Source organism: Delphinapterus leucas, chromosome 8 (genome assembly GCF_059928025.1).
Source record: "Delphinapterus leucas isolate spDelLeu-1000000601 "Yukka" chromosome 8, BTC_Dleu_Yukka2, whole genome shotgun sequence".
Lineage (NCBI taxonomy): Eukaryota > Metazoa > Chordata > Mammalia > Artiodactyla > Monodontidae > Delphinapterus > Delphinapterus leucas.
The window spans coordinates 110,994,124-111,009,425 of NC_143136.1; the positions used below are offsets into that span (position 1 = coordinate 110,994,124).

The window sequence follows — 15,302 nt, forward strand, 5'->3', positions numbered from 1 at the left end:
GTGTGCACTGGTCTTGTGTTATGTGGAGTTTAGGTCTTGTGTTATGTGGGCTTGAGCCCAAGCAGGTCTGGAAGACACACATAAATTACAGGAGGAAGTGGTTCCAATTCCCATAGTAGCTCTGTCTGCTGCTTTGTTACCTGTTCCTCCACGCTTACGTACACATGAACTTATCTGGGGTGCATGGCCTTTATTTTCATGTACCTGTCAAAGCTGTGTAGCTACTAACACAACTCAGGAAGGACAGGATTTTCATGTGCAGCAGAAGAGCAAACAGACTCTTCATCTTGAATTCAGAATGTAAAAGTGTGTCCTCACAGTCCCTGTGAACTTTGGGGGTTTACGCATGAGGTGCCAGAACAATGCCTAACTGTGGTAGTTCAATAGTCACAGCAAAGTTACCATTTGTTCCTTCAGTGTTGTCTTTTTCTATCATCATGAAACAGGATTTAGTAAGCACTGGATTGTTTACCTACTAATTCTGGAGACAGTATCAGGAGAGAGAATTGACAAATTTGACAGAAAATCTGATGGCACTTTCATTGTTTCCTTTATTGCAGATATGAACTTTTTTCATCTGCTGAAAATGGTGGACAGAGCTGAGTATCTTCCATCTGCCCATCAGATCCACTCTCCTTCTATTGTCCGGCTCAGTGTCCACAGGAGCTTACCTACATGGACAACATCAACATTTCCTCTCACCCTTGGCTTCTGGCTGGCTTCAGACAATGGGAAGGACAGTGAAAATCAGAGGGAGGAAAAGGAGTGAAGTCAGACAATTCTCACAGCCCCTTCCCTGCAAAGTGATTCTTGATGACTGCAACTCTCCACAGAAGCTCCTGTCATGGATCCCTTTCCATACTGCTCCCTGCATCTGCAGGTCCTGGTGACCCTCACCCTCAGAGGCCTACAAGTGCCTCCTCTGACTAGTTCCAAGGACTGCACCATCCCTGAATAAATTCCCTGTAAGCTACCCTAATCGAACAGCCATCTGTTCAGCCAGGGCTCTGACTGCTGCACTAGGGAAATGTAATAAATGAGCCAGGCAGCCTTGAGTGCTTTTTTGATGTTTGTAATCTTTATTTTAAAGTAAAATAAGTCATCCCAGTCAAATGATTTACCTCAGTAACATTTAGGTGTTTAGGCACCAGAAAAGGTAGAACAGTGCCAATTTACCAACACAGTTTTGAGCAGAAGTAGAAAATTGAGCTAGGAGGGAACTGGTGTGGGAAGTTAGAGAAAGGGATGAGTTGGAGGTGTCACTGGAGGACTCTGTTGAGGTGATAATCTGGAGGAGATAGCTGGGAGTATTGGAAGTATCAGAGAGAGACATTTGAGATGAAGAATTAAAGGTGCAGTTACTGGTGATCCAGTCAGGGTGTAATGAGGCCTGAGTGTCAAATCTCAGGGAATTCTGAGAAGGTTCTGAGGGATAGAGGAAGAAATAAGCCAGGAGCTCAGGTATTTAAGAATGAGATGTGATAATTGAGGAGCTGAGATGGGAGGAGGAGAGGTAGAGGTTGTGCACCACAGGGGAAGAGATACTGAGGGAGGAGAGAACAGACATGAATTAGGAGCAGCATCTGGGCACAAGGAAGGTGCCAACACCACCTCCAGGCATGGAAACATGTGGGAAAAGAGAAAACAAAGCCTTTTGGTGGAAAGACTCAGGGCATCTAAGCTTCAGTTAGGCAACATGAAAAGGGAGCAGAGCTGGAATGCTGGCAGGGCTCCTTTCCTGGAAAGACTGGGGAGCGAGGGCTTCACTCGAGTAGTGAGTCAGGTGCACATGCAATTTCTGTGACTTCCTCAGCCCAGATTTTAAAACAAAAATGGTTTTTTTGGGTCACTTTTGCTGACAAGGAATTCAAAGATAGCTCATGAAACTAAAGGACATATTTTCATAAACTTTCTCCTCACCTTTCTGGTTGTCACTTTACAAATATAGACTCTAAACTATAGAAAGGGTACACCTACACTGAGGGTTCCAGGGACAGAAATGGGATCTCCTACATTATAGTTCTTGGTGCCCTGAGGATCTTAAACCTTTCAAAATCAGATACTTTATACAACTACTGCTTCTGAGCAGAGTCCCCAGTAAACATCTTCTTTTTCTTCATCTCATCTCAAGGTATCACGCACAGTAGACCGAAACTGAAGAAGAGGTTTTTTGTCTGAAGTACAGCCATGGTATTGATCAAGCAGAGCAGCTGAGACCTCAGCTGGAGCCCAGCTCCCTCTTAATCTTTGCTCTCATTGTCCTTGCTTTATGTTTAATGTTCCACAAAAGAATGGCATTTAGTAAGCGTTGACTGCACCACTGAAATCCAGCAGGTATGTAGAGCTGAATGTATTGACCACACTTTGGGGTAATTGATAGAAATAGCATACACCATTTTCAAAACTGAAGATTATTTTTCCCGGTTGGTAGATATTTAAAATATTATTTTAAAAAAGCACGTACGATTTCTGCAAGTCAAATATCTGGACTTTTAACTGGTGACTTAAAAACTCCAGAGAGGGTTTCCCTGGTGGTGCAGTGGTTGAGAGTCTGCCTGCCGACGCAGGGGACACGGGTTCGTGCCCCAGTCCGGGAAAATCCCACGTGCCGCGGAGCAGCTGGGCCCGTGATCCATGGTTGCTGAGCCTGCGTGTCCAGAGCCTGTGCTCTGCAATGGGAGAGGCCACGGCAGTGAGAGGCCCGCGTACCACAAAAAAAAAAAAAAAAAAAAAAACTCCAGAGAAAACCATTAATGAATAAAATGCAATTTTATATAATGTAAACTACTAAAAAGGAAGAGACTAACAAATTCTAAGACCCTTTGTCAAGGGGCAGTATTTTTTTAATACATATAATGTTTCCTTACAAATTGTATGCCCTTCCCAAGAAAAGTATGCATTAAGAGGGTATACAATTTGAATGCTCATTATTTTAACATGAAAAGTGATTACATGAAGAAAAACTATTGATAACCTCAGGAGAAGTGATATTTAAACAACACAAGCCATTTGGAGTGAATTATTGAATTTGTGTCTTTTCCTACAGAGCATAGCTTAGATGTATTTTGAGATATACATATTTTCCTGTGGTAGAAATTTGTGTAAGTTATCTTGTATTTACCACAATTTGCCAGCTTCACCCAAATAAGAGTGTGGATAGCAAAGGTGTCCATTCCAGAGCACCCCCATGGTAAGCACCTTTTCTTCTCCAAAGAGTGGTTTTGGGGTAGTATTCTACTGATGTTGGTGATGGGTCAAGTTTCCCTCAGTCTTCACACATTGTATATCTACTAATTCCATCCTATAACGACATGAGCAACAAGGAGGTAGCACATCCCAACCATGCAGGAGACAACCATCATTGGGAAGCCCAACCTGAAACACAAAGAGAAGTGGATTATGGTGTCTGGTGTCTGCATAGTACTGTGAGATCTGGACTTATTATTATCTTATGTTATTGCAAAAGAATGTGGCCTTACAAGCTTTATATATCCATAAAGGTAACTGTCTTTTATTTCTAGAAATCAAAAGTTGGGTTCAGCCTAGATGATATGGATGTGTGCCTCCATTAGATATCCCCCATTGCATCCCCCAAAAGAATGTCAGTTCATTTTGACAGCACCATTTTACAGACACCACCAATGTCTATTCTGCCCAGTTCCTGCATCCAAAATGCAGTGGTGCCATATGAACACAAGCATGTAGGGGCCAGGACCCCAGAGCGGACCTGGCTCCCTCAGAGCAGGTCCTCCTTTGCAGGAGCTGGCATCAGCTGCTCTCCCCCATCCAGGGCCTCCTCTCTGCACTGTCCTCCTGAGAGGTGCCTGCTCCCAGGCTGCCCCCAGTCTGCAATATTCCTGGGTCCCTTCAGTCATGAAATTTTTTGCTGGGCAATCCGGTAGGGGGATGTCAGACTCTCATTATGTACCCTCATCATGGGCAGTCAAGGCACAAATCCCCACTGGAATTTTCAAGGGAACAACAACATAAAATATCAGTGTATCTCTAATTATTAAAACATGCTTATATTAGTGCTTAGCAGTATGTGTGGCTGATTTTTTTTTTTTTTTTTTTTGCGGTACGCGGGCCTCTTACTGTTGTGGCCTCTCCCATTGCGGAGCACAGGCTCCGGACGCACAGGCTCAGCGGCCATGGCTCACTGGCCCAGCCACTCTGCGACATGTGGGATCTTCCCGGACCGGGGCATGAACCCGTGTCCCCTGCATCGGCAGGCAGACTCTCAAACACTGAGCCACCAGGGAAGCCCTGATTTTTTAATAAAGTAAGCTTAGGGACAATATAAACAGAAATTTTAAATGAGTTTTTAAAGTACCTGAAAAATTCCATGAAAGAGAATCCATATCCATGCTGCTCTGCAATTCCTGAACAAACCACATTTGCTGATGCTCCAATCAGTGTCCCATTACCTAGAATAAAAATTCAAAAAGTAAAATAAAATCTCAGTTTATCTTGGTGGTAGACTCCTGTTCTCTTTTGTTCTATGATACTTTGATCATCTCACAGGCTTTTGATTGATGATTACTTTACTGTTCACTACCAAAGTGATTGCTGTGCAAATATTTGCAGGAACAAAAAAAAACCATGAAGCAAATGGACATATTTCCATAAACTTTCTCCTCACCTTTCTGGTTGTCACTTTACAAATATAGACTCTAAACTATAGAAAGGGTACACCTACCCTGAGGGTTCCAGGGACAGAAATGGGATCTCCTACGTTTTAGTTCTTGGTGCCCTGAGGATCTTAAACCTTTCAAAATCAGATACTTTATACAACTACTGCTGGCAAACAGAAAATAAATTCACTGCTTGTAAATATAGTAATTCATTTATGAATAGGGCTACTTCTGTTGGATGTGATAGGGAAGAGGAAAAGTTAAGGACAATTGGCAAATCACTGTGGGACGTGGTGACATATATCTTTCAGAGGAAAATGTAAGTAGGGTCAACATCCACAGGAGAGAACATGTGTCTTCAGAGCAGTAGGATCTCAGATGAGAACCACCATCCTTAGGACTCTAGGTCTGGACACCTACCAGCAAATCCTTTGTGTGGATGGAAAGATGGATGTAAACAACCATGATAATAAAATGCCTCTTTGGTTGGGCCTTTTTGACAGCACACATGATCTGCAGGGAAACTATGTGCATACACGTACACAAGTGCGGCCTCACAGTGAAGGATGTGACTCAAACCCAGCCCCCAACAGAGAGATGGGTTCAGGGAAGGGTAAATTTACTTAGTGAAGCCCATTGGCATCTTTCAGTCCCCACCCACAGAGGTCAGTGTTTGGGGATGGGTGCACGACCCAGGCTCAGCCAAGTTAGTTCAGTTCTGGCATTGTGCATTGCCGAGGACTATGAACTGTGAGACACAAATCTGTAGCTTCCAACAGCCCTCACGGGCCTGAGGGGCTGGTCTTTGTAAGACTGGACAGCAGAGCAGGAGGGCAAGGACCAAGGAAGCTGTGCCCTTCAGTGCTACATTGGCCCAGAACTCCATGCTGGAACACTGAGCACAGAGAGAAGTAAGGAATAAATAACCTCAGAGCCATGTGACCTATGAGGTTCCTCCATGGAGGAGGACCATGGCACCCATTCCGTTACCCATGAAAGGCCTTTGCAGGTCTTCCCCTCTCCACTCAGTCCTTACACTCTCCTGAAACACACAGGCATCCAATCCGGTAGGATTCATTATGCACCAGGCCCACAGGCTGCCAGCGCAAAGCATCATGAAGAGCCTCATCTCACTCTCCCTGCCTTTACTCCATGTAAAAGTTTGACTAGGGGGGTTTTGGTGAAAACTTCTGAAATAGCACAACACATCCATTTACATGCTTTCTCTAAGGATTAAATATATTTGACATGTCAATAATATGACTTTAGATGTTAAGAGCTCAATAAAAACCTCCAGTGTCTCCCCAGAGCTCCGAGCCCACCAAGCCCAAGCCCCAATCTGCTTGTGGTCACTGTGTTTCTGATGCCCCATTTTGTGACAGTCCCCCTATTCCTCAGTGTAGTTCAAAGTGTATGGACCCATCCAGAGTTTTAGGAAGGGGGCAATGGAGGTGGGAGGGCAGGAGGGACAAGCCCATCACCAAGGAGAGAGGGACGGCTGCCCCATAGCAGGGGAGGGTGTGACAGGCCAACACCCAAGCTGCCTGCACAGGACAGACTTTAGAGTGGCCACAGCCAGCTAGGGAACAGAGACTCAGTCTTACATCTCCAAGGAACTGGATTTGCCAATAACCTGAGTGAGGTTGGAAGCAGACCCATCCTCAGAGCCACCAGAAGGGAGCACATCCTGCAGACACCTTGATCATGGCCTTGTGAGACTCTAAGCAGGGACCCAACTGAGCCATCCTTACCGAGAAGGCAAGAACTTGTAAGATAAAAAATCCCCAAAGTTTGTCTATTTGTTATGGCAAGAACTGAGTCTGGATTTCCATCTCAATTCTGAGATCTGCCTCTCCTCCCACTTTCCCCCCACCCCAGACTTCCATTAGCTTCTTCCTAACTGACCAACCCTAAGCAGGCTCACCCTCTAACCCCAGTAAGCCACTCCCCATGGAAATCAGCTCACATCCTCCAGGGGCTCACAGGGAGCCTGTTAGTGGAGAGACAAGGCGTGACACCACGTGGGAGATGTGCAGTAGGCATGATATCAGAGATGCAGAGAGAAAACGCTCAGGGGGCTGAGCATTGAGGTCCCCGTGTCCCCATGAAGAAACTGAGGCGCAGAGAGGCAACATGCTGACTTGTTGGTGCTAGGAAGTGGGTGGGCCCAAGACTCGAACCAGGCATTCTGACTCCAGAGGAAGATCAAAGAGGGTAGGACTCAGGTTGCATGATGTAAGCCTGAGGCCTTTCTGTAGACAGCCATGCAGAGCATTTGAAGGGTTCCAAGCAGGTGGCAATGTACAAATTTTATGGCAGCACTGGTCCCAGCTAGGTGCTGATATACCAATGTGCCCATCCAGTCACCCTGCCAACAAGCTGACTCTTGTTCTGGAGAGATTCCACACAGAGTCATCTTGCCTGGGTATTATTTCACAGGGTCTGACAAGTCTGCTACCACAGGGAAGCCAACGTTCCTCAGAGGGCCCTGCCTGCAGGCCTCTATCACAGAGCACACACATCATCTGCTCTGCCACCACAAACACTGCTACTCCAGGACTTAACATGGAGACTTCTGCTTCTGGACAAAACAGAACTTCACACATGATTCAGAGTCGCATTCAGGAACCTGGGTGACTCTAAAAATAACAGGCAACACTTTCCTTCTCTTGTGTTGGGGATTAATGGTTGAAAAAATACTCCCTTTGCTCCCAATCAAGATGGCAGAGTAGGAGGATGTGGAACTCACCTTCCCCCACAAACACATCAAAAATACATCTACATGTATAACAAATTTCACAGAAAACCAACTGAAAGCTGACAGAAATCTCTTATACAACCAAAGCAGCAAGAAAGATTCACATGTAACTGAGCAGGATAGAAAAAGAAAAAGGCATCATGAAGGGACCGGTCCCACTGGGCGGGAGTTGTGAAAAAGGAAAGACCACACAGGTGATCCCTCTCCCTGGGAACCCCCTGCTTCTTTGCAGAGGTCTGCCGGGACAGATAGATGGACTGGAGGGGGCTGAACTCTACTCGCAAGGAGAGCGTGTGTACTGGCTTGCTAGTAATCAGAGTGGAGAGACTGGTGCTGACACCTGTTACATCGTGACACTTCCCACCCCAACACATGAACTGAGCAGGGATGATACAATGCACAGTGGCTAGGCTCTGAAACTTGGGCTTCAGCAGAGGGACCTTGGGAGAGGATTTGGTCTAGGTCTAGAGGCCCTGGAGTCTGGGCCAAAACTCAGAGCCCATCATTAGCACACACAGAGCTGGGTACAGGTTGGCCAAAGGAGTCCGATTATCAGCACATGCAGGTCAGGGTGCAGGTCCCCCTAGGAACACCATTGTCAACATGCTCATACCAGGGCACGGCTCTGGTGGTGGCAGGCTTTGTGAGTTGGCCACAGCACTGGTAGTTCCAGGTGCAGGTCTGGCAGCAGTGGACCTTGTTGGTGCATATACCAGGTGGTGGGTGGTACCACACAGTCACACATGTTCAGTGGACAGCCGCTGTGGAGGATTACACAGGGGTTCCTATCCTGGTGGGAGCACTCCAGTTCTGCTCACCTTTCACAATGCAGGTGGGAGATAGATCTGTGACAGACAGGCCCTGGGAGAGCCCTACCATAGAGGCAGCCTAGGTCCCAGGGGCAGCACAACCACCTCAATTCCAGTAGTCACAACACCCTGGTCACCAGTGACAGCCTAGCACTAGGTCTGGGATGAACACAACAGAGAAAGGGATGCAACTTTGCAGTGCTTCTGGGCAGAACTGTGGATGGCTGTATGGGTGGCACTTAGGCCTGCTGTGACCACACAGGCCTCACTTCCTTCAGTGCTTACCTCCTTGTGGATACAGCACACACTTAAGGGCAATAGAGCCTTATAGAATGCTACACTCAGAGTTTCTACTCCAACAACTGGAAAACAGATCCTGCCCTGACAGGGTTGTGACAGCCACGAGAAGGCCCCACCGAACATCCAGTGCAGGCTCTGGGCATCACTACACCAATCACACCCCTTATCAAGTGGATAAGGGCCAGCAGACTCTGAGGAAAGACATGGAAGGCATCCATAGCAAAAACAGGCCTCACACCAAAAAACTGGACTCAGTCTACAGAGGGATGTTCCTTCATTAAAAAAAGCCCATCAAGACCAGAGTATACAATTGTTTCTCCTAAATTCATAGAAAAAAAGAAATTTAACTAAGATGAAAAAGCAGAGAAACTACTGCCAATTGAAAGAACAAAAGGGAATTCCCTGGCAGTCCAGTGGTTAGGACTATGTGCTTTCACTGTTGAGGGCCTGGGTTTCATCCCTGGTCGGGGAACTAAGGTCCCACAAGCCGCATGGTGTGGCCAAGAAAATAAACAAACAAACAAGTAAATAAATAAAAGAACAAGAGAAATCCCCTGAAAGAATAAACAATGAAACAGACCTCTCCATTCTCCTAGAACCTGAGTTCAAAAAGGAGGTAATAAAAATGCTAAAAGACTTAAGAAAGATTATCGATAGAAATGCAGATCAGTGCAACAAGGAAATGGAAACTATAAAGATGAAACATTCAAATAAGACAACACAATTGCCAAGATAAAAGTCAATCTAGAAGCAATGAAGAGCAGACTAAATAATGCAGAACAAATAAGTGATCCAGAAGACAGAATAATGGCAATCACCCAATCAGAACAGCAGACAGAAAGATAAATTAAACTAAGAAAGCAACATACAAGATCTAGAACTAAAGAACAAAAAAACAGAGATGAACAATACAATAACTGAAATGAAAAATACACTAGATGGAATCAATAGCAGAATAACTGAGGCAGAAGAATGGATAAGTGAGCTGGAAGATAGCATGGTGGAAATAACTGCCATGGAGCAGAATAAAGAAAAAAGAATGAAAAGAAATGAGGACAGTCTCAGAGACATTGGACACAACATTAAAAGCATCAACATTCAAATAAGTCCCAGAAGAAGAAGAGAAAGAGAAAGGACGTGAGAAAATATTGAAGAGATTATAGTCAAAAAATTCCCTAACATGGGAAAGGAAATAGTCATCCAAGATCAAGAAAGGAAGAGAGTCCTATACAGGATAAAACCAAGGAGGAACATGACAAGACACATATTAATCAAACTAACAGAAACTAAATACAAAGAAAAAATGTTAAAAGCCAAAAAGGGGAGACCAAGAGAAATTAAGGAAACACTCCCATTTACCATTGCAACAAAAAGAATAAAATACCTAGGATAATTCTACCTAAGGAGACAAAAGACCTGTATGAAGAAAACTATAAGACACTGATGAAAGAAATTAAAGATGATACAAACAGATAGAGAGATATACCATGTTCTTGGATTGGAAGAATCAACATTGTGAAAATGATTATACTACCCAAAGCAATCTACAGATTCAGTGCAATCCCTATCAAACTACAAATGGCATTTCTCACAGAACTAGAACAAAAAAATTCACAATTTGTTTGGAAACACAAACAAAGCAATCTTCAGAAAGAAAAATGGAGCTGGAGGAATCAGTCTTCTTGACTTCAGACTATTCTACAAAGCTACAGTAACCAAGACACTGTGGTACTGGCACAAAAACAGAAATATAGATCAATGAAACAGGATAGAAAGCCCAGAGATAAACCCACACACATATGGTCACCTTATCTTTGATAAAGGATGCAATAATATTCAATGTAGAAAAGAGAGCCTCTTAAATAAGTGGTGCTGGGAAAACTGGACAGCTACCTGTAAAAGAATGAAATTAAAACACTCCCTAACACCATACACAAAAATAAACTCAAAATGGATTATAGACCTAAATGTAAGGCTAGACACTATAAAACTCTTAGAGGAAAACATAGGCAGAACACTGCAAGACAAATCACAGCAAGATCTTTTTCGACTCACCTCCTAGAGGAATGGAAATAAAAACAAAAATAAACAAATGGGACCTAATAAATCTTAGTAGCTTTTGCACAGCAAAGGAAACCATAAACAAGATGAAGAGACAACCCTCAGAATGGGAGAAAATATTTGCAAATGAAGCAACTGACAAAGGATTAATCCCCAAAATGTACAAGTAGCTCATGTAGTTTATTATCAAGAAAACAAACAACCCAATCCAAAAATGGGCAGAAGACCTAAATAGACATTTCTCCAAAGAAGATATGCAGATTGCCAACAAACACATGAAAGGATGCCTAACATCACAAATCATTAGAGAAATGCAAATCAAAACTACAATGAGGTATCGCATCACACCAGTCAGAATGGCCATCATCAAAAAATCTACAAACAATAAATGCTGGAGAGAGTGTGGAGAAAAGGGAACACTCTTACACTGCTGGTGGGAATGTGAATTGGTACAGCCACTATGGAGAACAGTATGGAGCTTCCTTAAAAAACTACAAATAGAACTACCATACAAGCCAGCAATCCCACTACTGGGCATATACCTTGAGAAAACCATAATTCAAGAAGAGTCATGTATCACAATGTTCATTGCAGCTCTATTTACAATATCCAAGTCATAGAAGCAACCTAAGTGTCCATCAACAGATGAATGGATAAAGAAGATATGGCACATATATACAATGGAATACTACTCAGCCATAAAAAGAAATGAAATTGAGTTATCTGTAGTGAGGTGGATGGACCTAGAATCTATCATACAGAGTGAAGTAAATCAGAAAGAGAAAGACAAATACTGTATGCTAACACATATATATGGAATCTAAAGCAAAAAAGAAAATGGCTCTGAAGAAACTAGAGGCAGGACACAAATAACAACGCAGTTGTAGAGAATGGATTTGAAGACACGGGAAGGAGGAAGGGTAAGCTGGGACGAAGTGAGAGAGTGGCATGGTCATATATACACTACCAAATGTAAAATAGATAGCAGGTGGGAAGCAGCCACAGAGTACAGGGAGATCAGCTCCGTGCTTTGTATCAACCTAGAGGGGTGGGATAAGGAGGGTGTGAGGGATATGCAAGAGGGAGGAGATATGCGGATATATGTATATGTACAGCTGATTCACTTTGTTATACAGCAGAAACTAACAAACCATTGTAAAGCAATTATACTACAATAAAGATGTTAAAGAAAAGAAAAAGCCAATCCCAAAAGTTACACCCTGTAAGATTCCATTTATATAATATACTTGAAATGACAAAGTTGTAGAAAAGTAGAATAGGTAAGTGGTTGCCAAGGGTTAAGTAGGGGGTGGGGATGGAAGGAAGTGGGTGTGGCTATAAAAGGCAATGTGAGGGATTTTTTTAGTGATGAAAATGTTTTGTGTCTTGACTGCTTCAATGTCGATATCCTGACTGTGATATTGTAGTATAGTTTCACAATATATTACCATTGAGGGAAACTGGATAAATGGTACATAGGATCTCTTCATATTATTCCTTACAACTGCATGTGAATATACAACTATCTCAAAGTAAAAGCTTAATTAAAGTAATAAAAAAGGGAAACCAGAGGGAAAAATGTTCTCATGACTAAATCCATAATTACTAAACTAAATAAATGTATATAGATAGACAGGTTGACTGAAAAATAAAGTTGAGGAAACATCCCCAAGTCTGGAGGCAAAAGTCAAAGAAGAAAATGCAGAGGAAAAATAATATACACAAGTTCAATATGGGAAACCCCAAATTCAACTACTAGAAAAATCTCAGAAAGGACAGAATGAAATGGAAGGGAGGAATTTATCAAGGAAATGATAGAAGTGGATTCTCCAGAGTAGAAGCAGCACATGAGTAAATACATACCTAATGCCATCTTTATGAAATTTTAGAACCCCAGCGAGCCTCAGAAACTTTCCCAGAGTCATACAACTAGAAAATCCCACAGCTGGGAATCAAATTCCTGCAGTCCAGCTCCAGAGTTTCTCCTCCTTACTCTCTTTACGTTGAAAACAAGTAACTAGAAATACTAGGTTCAACAAAAATGGTGTGAAATTTGTCACCACATTGGAAGTAAATTAAAATGACATGATTTTAAGCAGATGATGAAACATAAGAAAGAAGACTTGATTGGACCTTGATCCTGGTGCACATCTTGGCCCTGCAGTGTGGCATTTACATTGTCAGGGTAGCATAAATGTTGCTGATGGGTTTTCCCAGCTGGAGTGAACCTATGACCAAGCCAGTAGTTTCTGTTGCTTGTAGAACACATTGTGGTTGTTAATTTCCTTGGCAAATATGAGCTGTTTTATTTTACTTGTTGCCAAATTCACGTATTATTTGGATAAAAACAAACTAAAAATAATTTAAATATCTACTTGTGGGACACAGAAAACAAACAAAAATGAAGAATGCTTTAGGTCCAAGTATGCATGGTGTCCTTGACAAAGTTGTCTAGAGATTGTGGGTAATCCAGGCAGCACACGGCTACATTAAAACCTGTTGCTTCCTTTTGGTCAAGTTCATATCCTGAGTGGCAGGTAGTTCTATTAATACTTTCCAAAGGGAATTCCAGTGCATAAAATTAATTTTTATGTTTTCTGTCAAATGAAACATTACCACTGGTCTGAGAGCATGGTTTATTTACCTCAGATTGGATTGGTTGACATAGGACATTAGATTGAAGGTTCTTTATAAACATTTAAAATGGTCATCAAGAGCACGGCAGAGAATAGTTTTGGAAAATGTTCTTGTTCTGCCTCTAGATCCATACATTAGTTTTCATGTAGGATTACCCAGACATGCCAAGACAGGCAGCAGCTCTTTGTGTGCACAGCCCAACTTCTAATTCACACCTCTGTAAATGGAAACTGGCCAGGTGGCCTGAGCCAGAGTAGTGACACCTAGGACTTCTTTCTCCCCACCACATGGAACCCATGCCACGTGGGGAACTATCAAAAGCCTGCTAGCATCTTATTAAACTACTGAAACAACCATTGACATCTGAATGGTACTCTCACATTCATAATCTTAAGTGAACCTCAGGACTATCCTGTGAGATGCCCAGGGAAAGTTGTCATTTAACACAGAGGTAGCTGACTCCCCTATATCTCCTCCCCACCGATGACGGGGCAGGGACAGTCAGATGGATTCCTGCCCCTTGCCAGTGACCAAGATGAGTGGGCCAGCCAAAGCTATTTGGTGTCAAGGAGACATTGTGAGGTGTCTTCTTGGGGGAGAGGCAACTTCTGGTAATGATTTCCCTGATTTTGAGAAAAAACTTTACAAAAGAGAGTAGTCCTGCTGCTTTTTCTGGGTAACATCCATTGTTGTGTGGTGATGAGATTCCTGGAGCTGTTTCCAGCCCGAGTGTGGGGCCAGCTCTAAGTGTCGTTGATGGGTGGCACCATAGAAGATGGAGACACCAAGAAGCCCTGCGACACCTCTAGACTTGCTCCACCGCTGACTGCCTGTCACAGGAGATACTCTTCCTGTTGCTGACACCATCTTGTTTTGTATCTTCCTTTCCTTATAACCCAAACCATCCTAATCAATATAATAGAAATGTTCAGTGGTTTGCTCATGGTTACAAAGCTTAGCAGATTTGAGATTTTGATCAAGGTCTTCTGAATCCAAATCTAGCATTCTTTCCACTATGACAGCTGACACAATCTTTTTCCAATGTTTGTGTAGGACGTGCTGGCTGGCTAGACTTCTTCTCTGTGGCTTCCCTGTACCCCACCTGCTTAGGTAGCTTATCCACTCTGCTTGTCTCATTTGGCTGACCAATAAGCCATGGGGGCAACCTGTTTGTGAGCCTTTTGGCATAGCTTTTGTCCTCGTGATAAAAATGTATTGGTACCAGTTCTCCTCCATGCTTTCTGCTTTGGATGCAGCCATGAACCATCTGTGATGAGAGGGATAGGCCAAGAGAATTGTGGAGACCTGCTTCTAATATTACAAGACATCAAGCTGATGCTTGCCAGCCCTCTGACCCTCAGCTTCTTGTTATATGAGAAGAGATGATTTCCCTGAGTGTGTAAGCCTCTGTTAATCAGGTTTCTGTTACCTGTAGCTGAAAGCATTCTTAAAAGAAACAGAGCTCAGTGAGACTTAGTAAGTTAATGTTCTGCTTCCCATGTTACAAGGCCTTCAGGAAACCAAAAGACCTCATGCAAAGGGATGACTGAAAAGTGGATCTGGGAGAAGGAGGTCAGGCTATGCAGAGAGAGTTTAAGGGGAATAGTAGTCCCCACAGTGCCATCCATTCTACGTTCCTGAAAAAGTGGATAGAAATCAAATGAGCAGAGGCTGAGCAAGGGCCGTACATGAGAGAAGTCAGCTTAGCCTTTGCTCATGTCTCTGCCTCATTCACTCTCCAGGGAAAGAGTTTGAGCCACAAAGCTCCTGACTTTACCTTTTTGTCCCCACACAGCCCTCTCACCCTGCCCAAGTCATCACACAGCCAGGAGGACCAGCTGCTACCCCTTCCCTCACTCTGATCCTTGAAAATCTCCCCATTCCTTTCTCTGAATCCAGAAGTGCTCAGGAACAAATTAACCTGCTGAGCCAGTTCACCCTGGCAATGTGAAACATGAAATTGAAAGGGCCTTTCATTTTCTGGCAAGTGGTCCATTGCCAATGAGGAATTCATACCCACTGCAGCATGATGAGATACTATTGGTCTCAGCAATACCTGCCTGCCATTTTAACTGGGAAAAAAGGAGTATTTTTTCTTTTCTT

At 43.4% G+C, this 15,302-nt stretch overlaps 1 protein-coding gene across 2 annotated transcripts in view; it reads right to left on the reverse strand.

Moving 5' to 3' along the window:
* Positions 1-2,750: 2,750 nt before the first annotated feature.
* The window catches only part of OCA2 (OCA2 melanosomal transmembrane protein), a 249,191-nt gene continuing 236,639 nt past the window's right edge, over positions 2,751-15,302 (reverse strand). For both annotated transcript variants that reach the window (XM_022590517.2, XM_022590518.2), the window contains exons 22-23: positions 4,334-4,427; positions 2,751-3,375 (exon numbers count right to left, since the gene is read on the reverse strand). In XM_022590517.2, coding sequence (XP_022446225.2) covers positions 3,291-3,375; positions 4,334-4,427 — 179 coding nt within the window. In that variant the 3' untranslated portion in view covers positions 2,751-3,290. The remainder of the gene's footprint in view (positions 3,376-4,333; positions 4,428-15,302) is intronic.